This window comes from Fusarium graminearum, chromosome 4 (genome assembly GCF_000240135.3).
Source record: "Fusarium graminearum PH-1 chromosome 4, whole genome shotgun sequence".
In the NCBI taxonomy this organism is placed as follows: Eukaryota; Fungi; Ascomycota; class Sordariomycetes; order Hypocreales; family Nectriaceae; genus Fusarium; species Fusarium graminearum.
This window is the reverse complement of record NC_026477.1, coordinates 1,022,559-1,040,480: the sequence shown is the minus strand read 5'-3', so window position 1 is coordinate 1,040,480 and position 17,922 is coordinate 1,022,559. Positions and strand designations below refer to the sequence as shown.

The window sequence follows — 17,922 nt, the reverse complement described above, 5'->3', positions numbered from 1 at the left end:
GACAAAATCCAATGGCAGAGGCGTTTGTCATTCGTCCGATCTACGGACCAATGGCTCGGACGCTGTCTTGTAGCACAGACATTCCACCTCGTAATTTGCTCATTGATGAAGCCATGCTATTGTATCACAACACCATTTATGATGCCAGTCACCGAATCCGTCTCAACGTTTTCTTAGCATTTACTGCAGCAACAAAACATAGGGCATTCTTCATACTGTTGCACTACTAGGACATCACTGTCAGGCTCATATCTCTTTTATTGACAATGAGACACCTATAATAGGGCATTCTTCTCATCTGGTGAGTATAGACAAAGAGAAGCTCAGACGATATAGCGTGCAAGTTTCGAGTGCTTGTAACTTTAGTGCCGGTCCGTTGATTCAGCAAAAGACCCTGCTTGGCTTGGCCGATAAACTTGCTTTTCTTCTACCCCCTTCCCAACAACATAATGCTTCAAAACTACTGTACGACATACAGCACTAATTTGGCCAACACATGCGGCAGTCTATTGGTGCATGATGCAAAACACAATTAGCCTAGAGCGATGAATATCTTGGTATAGAACGTTGCTAAGGGGCGGTGAATCGAGACTAAACAAGCCATTCAAGTTTGAAATTGTACTCATCTCGATCTCCTTTCATGCAAGTGTATAATGACTCAATAGTCCACCCTCGCCCTCTTATATCCGAAAGAGAAACCCTCATCATTACTTGTTGGGCGTACGATTAGGCTTCATGCGCGTCAGTCGGAGCACGCAGCTACGCTAGCTCGGGAACCGAACTACGGTGAGCTCACTGAACTGAGAATCTTCACGAGATTTAAATATGAGTTCTTTCCACATAATACAATGGCGTTTGTTTGGCTTGGAGCAATTACATGTAATGATCAGGATGATCTCATATGGCACCACACCGCTATTGCATCCAGTGTCCTGAACTCAAGATCTTGGTTTGGGCCGTAACTAACAATGTAGATGGTACTTGAAGAAAGTGACTGGTACATGTAGACACAGACAGAGTATCATGAAGGATCAAGCTTGGGAAGCCACGGGGCAAAGGCAGCGATGGCGACAGGACCTAAGTTATTGGACTACGTGGCTGTAGTCCATGCAGACTCTCTTCGACTTTAGTCTGGTCTTGTGTAGGCTTCGATGTCATCTTTATTTAAGAAGTAATCAATGTGTTGCTGTAAGCCTCGTCATCTAATGACCATTTGATATGTAGATTAGTATACATGCGTGAATACCCTGGAGTGCTACATACCTTCAAGACTAGAAGTCTCCTGCAACACATTGCGCAGTAAGTAATTTCGATAAATCGCACAAGTGTCTGTAGTATCCTGTAGTGGATGAACTTACACATATCTACCAAATCACCATCGAATGTAGAACATGATATCGTCAAGTGCCCAGCACGATGTTGGTATAATATTTTTGAACTTTTGATCGTCTGAACTTGGCCTTGCATCCTGCTAGAATAGAGACCTGACTTTGCCACGTCCGAAACAAGACAAGAACCACAAGCCAAAGTGTACACGATGATATATATGATAAAAAACAGACTCAAGAGGGAGTGAATATGAGCCATGATTACAAAATTTGATGTCCCTCGAAACATCCGCTTGCATGCTATTCCCGTCCCAAATACTCCATAAACCCCTTCATTCATGATACCAATATTAAGAAAATTTAGACGTTAAGCCTGAAGTCACAGGCATAATAAAAGAAAGTGATTGCCTATCAGGGCAGTTATGGGTGGTAATATGTCTGATGCGTTGGTTGTCCTGAGCCAGAAGAAGTGTGTCGTTCAGCCGCAAGTTCTTGAGGTGTATCGGACGCAAAGTATCCTGTTCCATTCTTCGATGAGTTGGTCCAGTTGGAGCCCACAGTCCCGTCGTAATACGGAGGGCTTCCTGGTGAGTGGAGCTGATCAGGTATTTGAACGGTGCTTACTTGAGGAACCCATAGATTCCCATGAGCATCGTACTTTGGCTCCAGTGTTGTTGTGACTGTTTGCGTAAGCGGCGAGCCACGTGTAGTGTCCTCCATATTTCCAGATGGAAGTTCCACTGGTGGCCCCGTATATGACCGTGCTGCTTGAGGGCTAGCGAACGGACTTGAAGGGTTGAAACTCGATGATTGCGGGCTCCAAGGACCAGACGAGCACTGGTTCGAGATAATGGAAGGGTGCGTAGGGTGGTGATAATTGTAATCCTGATCCATTGGTTGTTTAGAACCAATTCGTTCGGGTCGAGCGCGCCGTTTTCGAACGAGGCAGAAAGAAGCCAGAATCACACCTATAAGGACAACTGCTCCGCCAACTGCGATGCCTACTATGGCCCCAGTCGGCAACTTGCTACCCGATTGGAGATCTCCTGTAGCAGTCGGGCCCGATACGTTTCGTGTTGCCGTTCGTGTTCCCGCTGAAGCTGTTCGTGTCATGAGGGCATTGAGATCTTGGTGGTCGAAACCACCCGCTGGTGCTGTTTTGGTTGCACCGCCCTTGGAGTTTCCGCCTACAACCGAGACAACATCCGTTGGGACAGCGTATTTAGTTAATTCGGGATCATAGAGCATCCAGGGTGACTTGTTCTTGTTCTGTCTGCCAAGAGACACGTCGTGTAAGCCCCATTGATCCGGAACGTCGCAGTCGTCGTTGAGAGGGAAAAAGCCGCCATGAACGAACATCTGCGCCTCGTTGACCACGTTGCAGGTCATGCTGTGGTGGGGGTAACTTCCGGTCCCATTTTCATTGGGGTACATCTTAATCCATTCAAACGTTGGCAGTGTTAGAATGTAAATGTCGTCAAATCCAGCGCTTCCTTCCTCTTGGCCAGCGCCTCCGTATAGGTAACTAGAATATCACTGTCAGAAATCCATCCGGTCAATCCGGCCAGGGCGACTCACATATTGTAGGAAGACTGGTCCTCCACCCACGTAGCGCCGGCGCAAAATCGTCGACGTGGTTCCGGAACATCGCCTGTTGCATTCTGGAAATAACTCTTGCCACTTAGAACATCATATAAGATAATCTGTTCCATCGGTTGACCTTCCCAACCACCATCATCAGTGGCACGAATTCCTCCAAGGTAGACAAGCATTCCGCCATCTCCGGCGGGTATGTGGACCATGACACCTTCTGCACGACCTATATCATCAGGGCCAGTGTCGTTGGACCAGCTGTTCGTATCCATCTCGTATCGTACAAGGTACGACGTGGGTACCTGGGGAGCATCACCCCAATCGGCGACTGTCGCGTTGTTCATCCATCCGCCGTAATAGTAAGCCTCTCCACGGTCCGGAATGGAGACGCCGGCTCCGTAACTAAGTCCAACGATGTTGTCGGTCCTGGAAACTCCGAGGTTGTCCCATTCGTCGTTGATGATATCGTAGGCATATAGATCAAAGTCCCAAGGCGTCACATCGTTGTATTCGCCGCCAAAGAGATAGATCTTCTTGTTGATAGTATCGGGCCAGAATATCCCACCACTGACGTCTGGTATCGTCGAGTTCTTACTCAAATTCGCATATGGCTGAGGCATGCCTGTACCGGCGGCAGTTCTCAAATCATGGTAGAGAAAGTAGGGATCTAAAATCCGTTAGTTAATAAACATCCCGTGCCATCCGCTGTCGCGAGTCAGGAATTTTCACGTACTCGAGACGTTCGGTGGTGTTCCCGAGCTGCCATCATAGGTGACCAATCCTCCGCCGATGTAAAGCTTTTCATCTACAACAGCACTGTGATGACCCCATCTTCGGCAGAAATTCGATATGGGATCCCTTTGCTGAACTGTGAAATGGACGAAAAAGAGCAATAATGATAGAACCATCAGGTTCTGGCGAGATTGACTGGCTGGAGAGATTGAGATCCACATCATGGCTGCCACCGTGATGCTACATACATGCTCTCCTGGCCTACTTGTTAGTCAGTCACAGATGGCGGGAGACGAACGAGGTTTGACCTGGGCGATCGTCGTTAAAAGAAGAATGGCCGTATGTATGATGAAGAGAGAGAAAGGTTGACGGTCTTAGGCCGCTGGATGAGAAAGAAGACCACTGCTGATCGTTCATGAGCAGGGGCCAGGAGGGATCCGCTGGGGGGCAGAAATGCTCAAGCCCATTGCGGTGAGAAATGCTACCGAGCAATCTCATGTTATTCTTTCCACTACCACATAAGTTTGACGGCAGATGAGAGTGGCTCAGACGTTATCCGGGGCTGACCTTGTTGCGAGGTCTAGACTTCCTAGCCTAACGCCTCAAACGACTCCACGGCGTCAAGGACTGTCCTCACAACGGATAAGAACGTACTTTGGCTGAGGCAGGAACCGTAAAAACCACTCAGCGCTCAGAACCTTGGCGTTCCTGGCTGCCAGCAGGTCAATTATGGTGAGACGACGGATGCCCCCGACCTACTCGTGGCACCAGCGGGCGTTGCTAGCCTATCGGGTGCTGATCGTGATTCGTGCAGAGCAGGGAGCTAGACGCAGCTAGGGAACTCAGAATGAAGAAATCACCAATGGCCGTACGGGCTTGCATTTCAGCTCAGATTCACAGGGTAGAATAAACTCAAAGGCAATCGACCTGCCCAACTTTGCGACGGTTTGCAGGGCTGAATGGGGTGGAATCCACTTCTCTGAAGCCCCCTAGGTTTCTGATCTTAATGTACCCAGATTAATGAGGTCAGGGTCGATAGTGTCAATGACAGGATGATTGTTGCTTTGACATTTCCAGATACCTTAAGGATGAGTTCTGTGTCAGGCGGGGCCTTTCCAGGCTGATAATAAGCATATTGGACCGACCCGTCAGTCTGGTTTCAGTAGTCATCTGTTGTCAAGGTTCCACCATAATCTCCTATTGGACTGTGGTTTTCTCCCCCTGCCTCCGTCTCACCCCAACGAGATCATTGCCATATTGCCGGGCTCATTAATTTATTGTACGAAGCAAAAGCCGTAGCTCATCCATTCATCGATCATGGAACCTGGCAGTTCCGATGCTACGTAGAATCTTCCATCCAACCGTCATCTTGTACTCCGTACCCGGTGCCTAATTTCCGATGGCCCTTAGATCCAGCATGACACAGCCGGCAAAGTCGAGGTTTGCCGGAAGTGCGGTTTTGTTTGGCGGCACGACTAAATTGTCTATTGCAACCTTAAAAGCCTCGGCAACAGTTGCGTCTGGTTTGTGTCCTGAATTTTCCAGCCCCTCTCTGTCCCTTGACCCTTCAATCTCTCGAGAAACAAATAATTGCATTTCGTGCTCGAGCAGGGCTGCCGCCCCCAAATGACCAAGCAGCACTATATAGGCTCGGTAGGCGTCCAAAGCTCTTTGCGCCATGCCCTCTCTGGATTTGTCTTGTAGCAAATCGAGTATAAGCGATCGAACCGTCAGGGGATCTTCTTGATCTACGTCGCCAACTAGTAGTTTCAGGAGCGCCTCTCGACCCTTCATGTCAAGCTTGTTTCGCTTAGAATCTGCGATGAGGTGGCGTGTGTATGTTGCTAGGACTTGAACTATGTCTCCTATTCCTTGATCGCTGGAAATCCAGTAATTGATCTCGGATCCCGTGTTCAAGTATTGGCGAGAAATCGTAGGAACGCAAATTTCAGCCGAAAGCTTCATTCCGAAGCCACATAAAGGCCCTCCTATATGCTCTTCTCTGGCCGATAATCTTTGTCCAAGATTGCCAATGAAAGTTAAAATGTCTCGAGTGTTCTGCTTGAGGGTTTTTCCCCATACACTCTCGCACGCATCTCGAACACTTGAAGATAGATCTGGTTGTAATTGTTGTTGGGTGCTGTGAGCTTGGTGAAAAGCGATGCCATTAGGATTGCATGATAAGTACTGCGACACTAGTCTGCGGAGACTGATGAGCGAGTTTTGACTCCCCAATGCTTCTGATAGCTGATTTGCAGAAACTCTGGGACCTTGATCAGATTTAAACGAGCTTAGTCGTGACTGAAACCGCTGTAGAAGCTGTGAATCATTCATCAGAGCCTGTTGTTCAATGCCATTCTCTAAACAAAGCAGGTGGATCATACTGGGTCCTGTCTCGGCAGTCGACGTACTAATGGCGCCTTGTGAGAAGTCGATCAGTGGAGCTCGTGATACCCGGAGAGCCGCGGAGAAGACGTCGTATCTCCCGAGTCGCCAGGCATGTAATGGTCTCGATCGTGCTTTGAAGGCCCGCGACCTCGATTCGCCCAACGTCCGCTCGAGGTTGCCGAGAATTGTTTTAATGGACTTTTCCTTGGGACTCCGTGACCATTGTTTGAGTGCTTGCGACTCATCCTTCTCCGTAACTGGTCGCACGTGCTTGCTGAACATGTCGTCAAGGTCAAGCAGAAGCTCGCTGGCCTCGAAGTATTCGGTTTCCGCTGGTTGTTTTGGCGCGGTTGGCCACTTGTTGAGAACGTAATAGATCTCACCCGACCTTTGATCTATCTGTTTGATAAACATCTTGCGCTGTCCAACAAATTTGGAGGCTTCGGAAGCTACTTGACGAAGCATTTTGTCGAGAAGGTACCGCTACCGCAGCGGGGTGAAGGCGATGATTTGGAGATTATCGGACGTTACAGCACGACAAACGCCAGCGCGCGACTTGAAGTGTGGGTGCAGAATAAAGCGTCAGATGAAAATTGCTTGCTGATGAGGGAAGAAAATAAGGGAAGCTCTGTTTGTTTTCCCACGTAATCATCCCCCCCGCAAAGTGAAATAGACCCCTGCTGATAATGGTTCATTGTGGACAGTTTGTTGGGTGCAAGAGTGATCTTTCAGGCAGGTGCTCTCGGCCTAGTCCTGCTTCTAAAAAGCGGGAAGGAAAGCGGGTCACCCCGCAAATTCAATCCGTCGCGAGCACCAGTGTAAAACATGTACGGCTGAATACGTGTAAGTGGCAATTTATTATTGATCTTTATAGAAGAAGAATAGTACTTACCTCAGCAGTCTCATTCCAGAGATTTAACAGCAGAGCAGTAGATACAGTTCCTTAAGGCTATAAGACCGCGCTATTGACCAGTAACTTCAGTGATGTGACCAGTTAGTAGCCACAGGGTATCAAAAAAAAAAAAAAAAAAAAAAACCACCAGGAACATACGGGATAAAGTTATTAGGGCAGCTTATAATACTTAGACCAGGCTTCTTAGACTACTTATTTTTATACCCCAAGACTTGAGAGGCTAACTTTTCTGTTACCTACTAGAGTAGCTCCAACCAGGGACTACATAGTATTGTTCTTACGACTTATTAAACTTTTCTTTTGTTCTCTTTTTCAAGCTCACGAAAACGAGCCCCAAGTTTCCTTCCTCCTAGATAATAACAGAAACAGCAATTCAGTTAACTTTACGGGTCTAAGAATCACATACCAGTTCAAATGGATGTTTGCCTCTAGCTCAGAAGACGAAGTGGTGCTTCTGTTGTTCCATAGACCCCCTGTTGCGTTTTAACATTAATTTGATATTGGGAATCTTGATTGTTTGTTTGAATAACTTGGGCATTGGAAAATAAAGGGCACACAGCCAGGGTAATCCAAGATGTCCTGGTGTCCATCCTTATCACCTGACAACTAAATTTACCAGAGGCTATTCTAAAACTCGGACAATTACTCCATCAGTCAAAGCGCACATGCTGTCTAATAGAAAGCCTGTTAATGCAGTAAAACCCTTCTTTTTATCATTTATTCGCATTCTAATCTGCGAAGATAGACTGACAGATAATCTTCTAGTTAAAAATATTGTTAGCATCAAGAAGGCTTGGGCGCCTGTTAAAGGCTAAAAAAATACAAATACCAACCAACACCTAACTAACTAGTTGCACTCCACTTTCCTCCTTCAATCAACCTGTGCAGCATTCAAACCCACCTCAGACAACAACATCAACATCAACATCATGGCTCCAGGCACACCAACAAAGGATTCGCCCGTCGAAAAGACGGACGATACGAAGCAAGAAAGCGCCCCCGATAATGTTTCAAAGGCACAAGATCGCATGGCTCGATTCAAGGCCCTTCAAGCGCGAGCCAAGACTTCGTCAGAGAAAAACCTACAAGAGGCGACCCTCGAATCGCAAAGATTAGCCACAGACCCCAGCCAACTCACCGCCATACATCGCAAGCATGCGATCGCATCCCACAAACTACTCAAGGCAGACGTGGAGGAATCGGGCGGAGATTTCGAGCGAAAGCGCGCATGGGACTGGACCGTCGACGAGAGCGAGAAATGGGACAAACGACTCAAGAAGAAGGCGGCTCGTCGCGACAACAACGCTTTCGCCGACTTTACACAAGAAGCGAACAAGATCTATAAGCGACAACTCAAGAACATCGATATGAACATGGAGAAATACGAAAAGGACAAGCAGGCCCTTATCGAAAAGGCGGCAGCATCGGGCGGTCTGGATATCGTCGAGACCGAGGATGGCGAGCTTATCGCGGTAGACAAGGACGGTTCCTTCTATTCTACTGCCGACTCTACGACATTCGCTCAGAACAAGCCAGACAAGACAGCAGTCGACCGTTTGGTAGCAGACTTACAGAGAGCAGAGGAGCAGCGACTAAAGAAGAGAAAGGAAAGGATGGCGCAGAACGGGGACGATGGCGACGTCACCTACATCAACGAGAAGAACAAGCAGTTCAACCAAAAGCTATCCCGATTCTACAACCAATACACTGCGGAGATCAGGGACAGCTTCGAGCGAGGAACAATGATCTGAGAATGGGGAACATAACAGGTTACGTCATGGGTCGATTCGGGTATTATTCAGTTTAGCGTTTTGCTTTTAATACATTATCTCATCAGAACCGTTTACAACATGGTTTTTCTCCAAGCTTTGCTTGCAAGCTCCTCAATCTGTGGCACCTCAATAGCTCCTTTGACACTCTCGTCACCCAGTGCCTCAACCACCGCTTCAGCGACAGCCTCGACCTTCAAGGGCTTGACACCAGCGGCACCGATGAAATTCTTGAAGTAGTTGCCTGTCAAGCCGTTAAAGGCAGTGCCGACGCCTACCATAGCAGCCAAGGGCATTGTCATGGGGCGTGAACTGTCAAACAAAAAGGAAGGACGGACGAAAAGACTCCTCAGTTCTGGGAACTTATTGGCAATAGTGATCTCGGCCTCTCGCTTAGTTGTAATGTAGCGCTGGGGAAGAACAGGAGCGCCAGCTGCAGCAGAGATGTAGCAGAAAGAGTTGACCTTGGCAGCAACGGCATGTTTGGCCAGGGTAACTGCACTGTCGCGGTTCATAATTTCATATGTGAATTGGTCCTTGGGGTTTGGGGGGTTGATGTCCTCGCCTTGTCCTTTAGCCAAAGGATCCACGCCACGATCACGGATGGGAGCAAAGGCTTTCTGAAGACCAGCAACGGGCGACTCCTTGCCTGAAAGAACACCCTTGTAATCGGCTTCTAGGAGGATACCCATGCTATGAACAACGAAATCGGCACCATTGAGTAGCGGGGCATATGTGGCCGGGCGAAGGATATCACCACGCTCCCAGCTCACTTTGTGTGCCCAAGGCGGAGGTGAAGGAGATGCACTGATAGTGTCCCATCGAGGATCACCTGAACGGCTGTAAAATGTATTAGCTATTGTTCTTGTCTTGAGGTGATAGGTATGTTTGTGAGATTTACCTGATCGATGTAACGTCCCAGCCTCGAGCTACAGCATATTTACAAATACGCGAGCCCAAAAACCCTGTTCCTCCGCAAACAACGAGCTTCTTTGAAGCTGACATGGTGTTGGTATAAAAGTGGTGCGATATCAGGAAGCTTGAGCTCTGAAAGTCTTAGTAGGATTGATGTAATTGAAAGGAATCAATCGGAATGAGTTACTTTTCCTAACAGCAAAGAAAAGCAAAAGAATGAGTTGTGATGACACAATTGAGTATCCAGGCCAAACACCGACGTGGTATTGAAGCTCTCGATCGATGGGAGAGTAAAATCAATGAAATCATCATCGGTACTTGTCAAGGCTGCATGGATTTGTGGCTGCCCTAAGATTATTGGTCGCGCCACTGAGGCGTAAAACATCCAACCTGCAAGGCTGAACTACAGGTAGTTTCTACTGCACCATCAACCATTACACTTTGCTGTCGCATCATCAATGTCACTCTGATCCCCATGCGCTGATGCATCGTCTAAACCGAATAGATAAAATTATCACATCAACACAATGGCGCCCCAAAACCAACTCGGAAAACGCGTGAAACTAACGCAAGTACGTCGACCGTTTATCGTAGGAAGCACAGCAAAGCCCTTCTCCGATACGAATCCACGACCAGCAGGAATTCCTGATAACCACACGCATTCATGGCAGGTCTTCGTCAAAGGCCTCGACGACACCGATATCACGTACTGGTTGCGCCGAGTCCAGTTCAAGCTCCACGAGTCCATTCCGAACTACGTGCGAAGTATGCGACCGTTACACACCTTTGCGCAAACCGATGCTGACAGAGAATAGTGGTCGAGGGTGAACCTGGAAAGCCTTTCACAGTCGAGGAAACAGGGTGGGGAGAGTTCGATATAACGATCAAGCTCTATTATGTCAACGATTCAGGCGAGAAGCCTCAGACTTTGTATCATTATCTGCGTCTACATCCATACGGCCGAAACGAAGAAGAGAAGCAAGCGATGATCTCATCCAACGGAGAGATATGCTCATGGAGCTACGAAGAACAGCTCTTCAACGAACCCTACGAAGTCTTCTACAACCTCCTCACTCAGGGCGCCATTCCTAAAGGGTGGAAGCCCAGCGGCGGCAAGGGCAAGGGCAAGACGCGCGCACCACCACCTTTCCCCACGGATAACAACGAAGTTTGGGAACATTCCGCCATGATACCAGCGCACAACCGACCGGGACAACCGTTCAGTCTCGAGACGGAAGCAGCCGAGATACGCAAACTAGCAGAGGCGCAGGGTCAGGCTGAGGATATGGCTAAGAAGATCCTCGCCGAGCTAAAAGCCAAAGAGGAGCAGCTCGCTACGCTAAAGGGAGAGAACCAGGCCGCTGCTGCGGCGGCCAAGTCATAGGGTGCTAGCCGAATAAAGCTCGGAACACCTGGATAGAGGAGACGGGCGTTACACCTCCCAAGTGCGGGAGTCCTTAGCATAGCTTCAAGAACCGTCTATCAGCACTTGAACTCAGGACGCAAAGCGCACACTTGTGCCCACGACATCGTTCGTTGGCGGGACAAATCATTAACCGCAACAGAAACTATTGGACAAGCTCGGCATAATCGATGATAGAGTACTTGGTTTGGACTAGATCCAAGCATGTGCAGAAGCGCCGAGCCAAGAAGAATCAGTCATGACAGTTTATACCCAAGATAACTAGTCATCAGTGGGGCACGAAGATAGATATGTTTACCCAGACGGTAAATGGAGTTCATGTGAGAATACATGCACAATAAATTACTTGTAAATGCGCCATTTTTGTTCATCATTGTGAATTGGAGTTTGTTCTGGAGTGCTACAAGAGCGCTATGCAAACCCAGTCTTAGCCTCAGTCTTTGATCCTAATATGATATCAAACAGATATCGCAACGAACTGCTTGACCGCTTCTTTTCGGTCTGTCTCGCTGGCCTTTTTATAAAAAAACAATGATAAAGACTCGTATGACCTTGTCATGAGTCACCCTCCTGGGGTCTACCGACCACTTCAAACAGACAACTGCGTCGTGACGTAGAAATAGATGGCTGAACGACAGAACCAACACCGAAACCTGCAGACCTAAACCACGACCGGCCACACCTTTTTTCCCCATCCTGTCTCTTGTAACGCCAACAAATATCATAAACATAAAGAAATTGACTTGTTCAGGCCGTCTCCGCGACCGAAGGCTCTCCAAACTCCAGCGCCAGTTTATAAAGAATGAAAAAGATACGATTTGAGCGAGTGGGATGGTTTTGTACGCCCTACTTTGGGCGATTTGTGATGATTTACTGTTGGATCAAAAGAAGAGGTCTCCTTTTGATGTCCAGAGCAGTACTTTGATATGATTAACAGTTTGCACTATTATCGAGTAGCTGCCTCGTATGCTGGTGGTGGTGCATCTTCACGCTCCTCGTCCCAGGGACTGTGTTGTCTGTTCTTCTCGTCGTAGACGCGCTTGGCAATCTCGCCAGCCATCTTCATGATCCATGCCTGTTCAAGAATGACAGAAGACGTCTCGGAGCTGACACTTTGGTTCTCCAGAGCCGGGTGCTTGCTCTTCTCACTCCTGAATCCAGAAGTGGCGGCAGCAATGGATGAGTATTGAGGTTGAGGAGGTGGAACGGCTTGCTTGAGGGGAGAGCCCATTTGTTGGGCACTCTGAAGGTCGACCATGACAGGAGGGCGATCCGCCTCCTCTGCACTTCTGAAGCGGACCTTACTAGGGGTGGCCGCCTCAGCAATGACAGATGACTCGGACTCTTCAGGAATAGATTCTTCAACCACGGGGTCTGTGAGAGCGTTATCGATGGAGGCCGAATCCGAGGCTTCACTGGCTTCTTCAGGAGTAGCTGCCTCTGATTTGGTACGTCTTAGGTTTACTACGCGTGTCTTCTTCTTGCGTCCTGCTCGTGATCGTCCAGCCCCAAGAGCTCGTCCATTCGTTCCAGAATTCATACTGACAAGTGAGGGACGAGACGGAAGCTGTCCGTGGGCATTGCTTGCAGTATCCGAAAAGGTGTATGTTGTGGAATTGCCTGCATGGAACGACATTGTCTTTGTGAGACTGGGTGTCGAAGCTAGGGGCGTTGATGTTTCCGATCGGTCGCCATAGCCTGTCCAAGCCCGGAAGACGACATCACGAATGCCAGGAGTGAAGAGGGACAAGGTACGGTGAGAATCAGTCAACGCAGCTAGTCGCAACAAATTCTTTTGAGAAAAGAGCGACTGAACCTCGCCGCTCCCGGTCAATGTGAGTTCAGATATATCATTGGGATCAAGAAGGTTTCCATTGGCATCCACAGGATCTAACGGTGGGCTGGCCAGAGGGTCCACACCGGCTTCATCTTCTGTTTCTGTAGGAGTTTCGGTGCCCTTGTTTGCTTGATCGGGACACCACAATTGGAGTGATAGTCTATGGATGATTGCTGGTAGCTCATCCATCATCAAGTTCCGTAATTGTTGTTCAATAGTTCGTTGCAAATAGTCGCGTACGAATTGTATCGAGTCAAAGGTAGACGATACCTTGAGGGATTCGAGTGGGTCATTTCGAAAGACGAGTGTAAGTCCTTTTTGCTTGGAGAAGACAAGGATGATGAAGGCCGAAAGCTTGAAATCCGATAGTGTGATCGAGAGTGGGATGGTCAGTCCAGAGGCCGCGGCCAAAGGCTGAGGAGATGTGAATGTCGGTTTAGAGTAGAGGTATGTGTTCAAGGGATTGGCCTGGGTGGTGTTGTTAGTGGTTGCGCTAAGACAATTGCAGGAATGGAATCATGGGTAAGGACGCCAATGAGAAAATAGGTATTGGCAGGGGTAAGGAGGGGTTTCATGCGCATTGCCGTAATCAAACAATGTTGCACTGGAACAATGTAGTGAGTCGATGGTAGTTCGAACCTGAGGGGAAGTGGGAGGTTGTTGATGTGGAAGCTTGAGGTGTGGTGGTGGGATGGCATTCGCGTCACGATCTCCGCACTGCGGATTGCCAAGATATGGGAGGGATCATGCAGTTGTTTCTGGAGCTTCGGAAGCTTTGGAAACAAATACATGATGGGGAAATATTGAGCCAGACTGCAAAGCAGTGTTGCAGAGAAATCGAGAATGGTATAAACGTACTTGAACTCTTGTCTTGAGTGTCAGAAAGGCATCACCAGAATAGGTCATCTTAAAGATGCCTCGGAATCGATCCTCCGCAAGGTCACCAATTTCCAAGATTTCCAAGTCGGGGGGTACGGTTCCAAGGTTAAATTCGCTGACGAGGATATCATCGACAATGATGGGCGGCTTCGGACTCTTATTGAGAGCCTTGGTCAAGAGGTCGCGCGCTCGAGCATAGAAGTCGGCATCCGCTGTTAGCGGCGACCAGTTGAAGTTGAAGGCCATGTTGAAATGGCGTTCACCTTCTCACAGTCATGGGAGAGAGTAAAGAGGTGCCGTTGAATTTGGCGGCTATGGCGAAAGCTCGAAGCAGGCGGAAGCTCGAGTTGAGGCGGCGCGTGCTTGGACGGAGCTCGGAGGCGAAAAAAAACTTATGAGCGAGCGAATGTAGGAAAGTCTCGGGAGTCGTCGGGTGGAAGGCTCGACGTCGGTGGGTGATTAAGAGAGAGGTACGCGTGGGAGGGAATATCGAGAATAACGGGCTCGATAATAGACGACGAGGAAAGATTAGAAGAAAATTGGTGATGATGGCAGAGAGGAGAAAATAAAACAAAAACGGCTGTTTTAGGTAGGATAGGATAGATAGAATAGGATAGGATTTCCCAAGAGTGCGGATCGTGGGGATGACGCTACAAGATTCCCCGGCCAAACAGCTCAAGGATGATTGGGAGAGGGGAGGTCGATAGTGGGGAGCTCCGTCCTGAACAGCAACAATTTTTTCCCTCTCAGGGCTTAAAACAGTGATTTTGACTGGCGTCCAAGGGAGGGTTTTAGTGGGTAACGATAACAACACCACTGTAAAAAAAATTAAAAAAAAGGCTCTGAGACGCCTGAGCCTGGTCCTGGTCCAGGTAGAGCTGAAGCACGACGGTAAAACAACCGAGAATTGACGAATTAAACGCAATATGGTTGGTTCGTTAATCGACTGTGCGAGGAAAACATGGACCGTTTCAAACCGGGATTCTACTATGGGGAGGGGGAGAAAATGTGCAATAAATCAGTAGTTTGCTGGAAATATGTAGGCAGCCGGGGTCTTGTTTATAAAAATATTCTGGCGGTGAGATCCAACCTTCGAATCAGTGTAGGTGAGGTGGCGTAGGTGCGATATTAATGGAGGGACTCTATGTCCGTAGCATTGTGAGTTGTTAATGCAGGTAGCATTGGAGACTACTGTACGTCGAAGGTTTCAGATGGTCTGAGCTGTCTGGGCTGTGAATCAAGAGATTCGTCCGTATCCCCATACCCGAAGTCCGGAGGCACGAATAGTTGATCGACTGGATAAGAGGTCCACTATGACAAAATCAATGCCGGGGAAGTCGCGTGATCTCCGAGATGAATTCCAATGTGCAATTTGATGCAAATGTTTAATATCGAGGATAGTATATAACAAAATAGCATATATAGCGAAACGGCGTTTCAGTCTATAACCCCAGGACGCAATGCGTTATGCGGGAATGCATCGACTGGCAAGTTACCAAGGTTGGGTTGCCTTGGGTCGAATTGACACGACCATCATGAGAAACATGCAGACGTGTGCCAGCTATGTATAATTCGTGATGCTACCAAGTTCCCTGCAACCCCTTGTTCTGGATGCGAACGTGCAGCAAAGAGTTTTTCTTCACTCCATCCTTTCACCAGAGAGGAGTCGTCACTATCATATGATTGCACCCTGGTTTTTGGTACCGTTGCGTCGTGGGGTGACCTCTGTATCAGGTGGTTCGATTCCGTCCATACTTTCTGGGGAAACAGACATCTTACCTGACCCAGGAGCCTTATAAAGCTCAGAGATATCTCCTTATGGTAATCCTGCGCCGTAGGGTGTCGCCTAAAGCGTTCATATGGTGCATCCTGTCGCATGTATTCTTCTCAAACCTCAAGACGGGCCAACGGCACATCCCGGACTTCTCCGGCCGGTTACCGACCCTGAAGCCGACCTCCTCAGTTTGGCCGCACTTTGATATCCATCCATGCAAGCACTTCCCACCAACGGTCAGTGTCCGATAAGAGAAAATAGGATATAGACCGGGTAGGAACGGGAGGGAGAAAAAAAGTGGCATGTATTGCATTTGCGTCTGCATTGCATATATGAAGAGCCATCAGTCATTAGTTTCTCTGGGCTGTATGCGTGATTTGATCATGCGCAATGCTGTACAAGTAGGTAGGATGTTGAACAGCGCAAACAAACTTTACCCCGCGATGTGATGTGATGCTCGCAAACTAAGAACAACTTGGGGATTTGTCTTAAACCCCCAACCAAGCATTCCTCTGCCAGAGTGAGGGGTTCAGTATCATTTGCTGTAGACCTCGGCTGAAGGGATTGTCTTGATATGTCTTATGTCTCTGATTCTGCAAATGTCATCGAGATCAAGATGCTTACTTGGAGTATTTGGTCATGGTAGTTATCGCAAGTGGCTGGAGAATGTCTCTAAACTTTTCTGTGTATCGTCTCTCCCACTTCGAGAAGAGCTCCCACCGTGTTCCCCACACCATCAGTACCAAACTGGCAGACCACAACGGCTTTGCTCTAAACGGACATGTAAGGCACCAGCTTGGTGAGACGATAAATCTTACCACCTGACAGTTGACCAGGATTTGCATTGGCTGTTCTCCTGTCAACCCAGCTTAAAAGGGCACTCGGTCGTGGAGGTCCTGTACATCAGGAACTGAGATAGCCGGTATTTCATCCCTGGAGTTTCACAAGCTGATGTCCTTGTGCAACCCCAGCCTCCACTTTCAAAATAATCTCCGATGCGTTTCCTCTGTAGATGTAGATGGTTGAGATCATTGGATGCCTCGAATGAGACGCAGCGGCATCCTGGATCAAAGTTTTATTGTTCCAAGGCCATTTGCGTCAAAGCACTTGCGGTCGGGCAAGTCACAGGAACCAGTTGCAGGCATTTTCTGCTTCGCTTTGAGGCCTTTGTGTACATCCTGGCCAGATTCGTTTCCTGAACACCTGTGATAGGATCAGAGATTGAGCAATGAACATGTTTGATCTCCACGTGCAAGTTAAGCAGCGTGGATTGAAACGTTGGACGATCTCTTAGGGTGCGCGCTAACAATCTCCACGCTCGATAATCCCAGCAGCCCGGCATTGTGCTCGGCGATGGACGCTCATTCGCGACACGGCTGAGAAGAAACACAGCAGAAGCAAAGGAATGCAGTCATTCTGCATGCCCAGGGTCCCGTGATCGTCACCAGCGGTGTCTCGAACGAATCTCTCAACCACCAACGACGAGCCCAATCTAGGGTGAGAGTGCATCACCGCCAGCTTGGGTGACATCATTACCCGGCGAGACCGACGATCGCGTGCCTGCTTGAGCCCCAAAACCGTTCAGGGGCATCAGCCAGTAAGTACAGGCTGCGAAGGACGGAGGCCTGAGCAGCCCAATTTGAGTCATAGTCAACCGTGGCGGCGGCTCAGGGCAGTTTTTGATATGCCACGCTGCTGGTAATTCTCCATTTGCTACGGATGTGCTGTTCGATGGTGTTGTCAGCGCTGTTGCTACCTGCTAGCCTAGTGCCCTGCGCGAATGGAAGTTCAGGGTTTTACAGCGTCCAACAGCCAGGGTCAGGGTCCGGGTCAGCGCCAGTGCCAGGGTGCAAGGGACCTGGACCTGTTCTGTACCGTGCACCATAGACTAAAACGCACATCGTGGCCTCGTACGGCTGGGGATGAGAAAGAGCACGATCCCACTTTGACTAAAAGGCGCTATCGGAGCCGTGACAGCCCTGGGGTCTGCAAGGAATGGTCCAGGCGTTGTTGGAACATGAATTGAGTCGATTCGATTTGAGTTGTGATGCAATGCAATCATTGACGATGGAAGGCCTCATCCACTGCCTCGGGCGGTGTTGAAATATCGCAGGTCTTGGACTAGAGGGATATGGACTTGTGCGGCGCCACGAAAAAGTCCCCTCGCTCACAAGGTCCCCTTTCGTCAGGTGCAGGTGCATGCTAGATGCAGAAGCAAGATGCAGGCGGTGCGAAAGGGACTGGATCAATGGCTTGGCTTGGTTGAATAGAGAGCAGCAATTGGCTTGGAGGACGTGGTCATGGTTGCTGCCAGAGAAGATGACTGGCATTGGCGCTCACTCTAGTCCGGGTCCGGCTCAGACTGGAGGGG

At 48.8% G+C, this 17,922-nt stretch overlaps 7 protein-coding genes across 7 annotated transcripts; 2 read left to right on the top strand and 5 right to left on the bottom strand.

Moving 5' to 3' along the window:
- Positions 1 to 1,202: 1,202 nt before the first annotated feature.
- On the bottom strand, positions 1,203 to 1,587 carry FGSG_12981 (uncharacterized protein; the record flags this gene model as incomplete). The annotated part of the gene is given in 3 exon segments (XM_011328084.1): positions 1,203 to 1,255; positions 1,264 to 1,329; positions 1,359 to 1,587. Coding segments are annotated over 3 exon segments (348 nt in total).
- A 1,201-nt stretch (positions 1,588 to 2,788) lies between these two features.
- Positions 2,789 to 3,982, bottom strand: FGSG_06741 (uncharacterized protein; the record flags this gene model as incomplete). The annotated part of the gene is made up of 3 exons (XM_011328083.1): positions 3,655 to 3,982; positions 2,907 to 3,588; positions 2,789 to 2,864 (listed from the first exon to the last, which is right to left on the bottom strand). Exons 1-3 carry the CDS (start codon positions 3,875 to 3,877, stop codon positions 2,789 to 2,791), a joined length of 981 nt encoding a protein of 326 aa, XP_011326385.1. The 5' UTR covers positions 3,878 to 3,982.
- Positions 3,983 to 5,934: 1,952 nt separating this feature from the next.
- On the bottom strand, positions 5,935 to 6,506 carry FGSG_06740 (uncharacterized protein; the record flags this gene model as incomplete). Its single annotated transcript, XM_011328082.1, has 2 exons — positions 5,935 to 5,963; positions 6,065 to 6,506. The coding sequence occupies 2 exons, from the start codon at positions 6,504 to 6,506 to the stop codon at positions 5,935 to 5,937; spliced, it is 471 nt and encodes a 156-aa protein (XP_011326384.1).
- A 1,377-nt stretch (positions 6,507 to 7,883) lies between these two features.
- FGSG_06739 (pre-mRNA-splicing factor SYF2) lies at positions 7,884 to 8,705 on the top strand (the record flags this gene model as incomplete). Its single annotated transcript, XM_011328081.1, has 1 exon — positions 7,884 to 8,705. One exon carries the CDS (start codon positions 7,884 to 7,886, stop codon positions 8,703 to 8,705), a length of 822 nt encoding a protein of 273 aa, XP_011326383.1.
- Positions 8,706 to 8,797: 92 nt separating this feature from the next.
- On the bottom strand, positions 8,798 to 9,728 carry FGSG_06738 (uncharacterized protein; the record flags this gene model as incomplete). Its single annotated transcript, XM_011328080.1, has 2 exons — positions 8,798 to 9,563; positions 9,625 to 9,728. 2 exons carry the CDS (start codon positions 9,726 to 9,728, stop codon positions 8,798 to 8,800), a joined length of 870 nt encoding a protein of 289 aa, XP_011326382.1.
- Positions 9,729 to 10,165: 437 nt separating this feature from the next.
- On the top strand, positions 10,166 to 11,022 carry FGSG_06737 (uncharacterized protein; the record flags this gene model as incomplete). Its single annotated transcript, XM_011328079.1, has 2 exons — positions 10,166 to 10,403; positions 10,454 to 11,022. 2 exons carry the CDS (start codon positions 10,166 to 10,168, stop codon positions 11,020 to 11,022), a joined length of 807 nt encoding a protein of 268 aa, XP_011326381.1.
- Positions 11,023 to 12,007: 985 nt separating this feature from the next.
- On the bottom strand, positions 12,008 to 14,023 carry FGSG_06736 (uncharacterized protein; the record flags this gene model as incomplete). The annotated part of the gene is made up of 2 exons (XM_011328078.1): positions 12,008 to 13,366; positions 13,757 to 14,023. The coding sequence occupies 2 exons, from the start codon at positions 14,021 to 14,023 to the stop codon at positions 12,008 to 12,010; spliced, it is 1,626 nt and encodes a 541-aa protein (XP_011326380.1).
- Between the last annotated feature and the right edge of the window lie 3,899 nt (positions 14,024 to 17,922).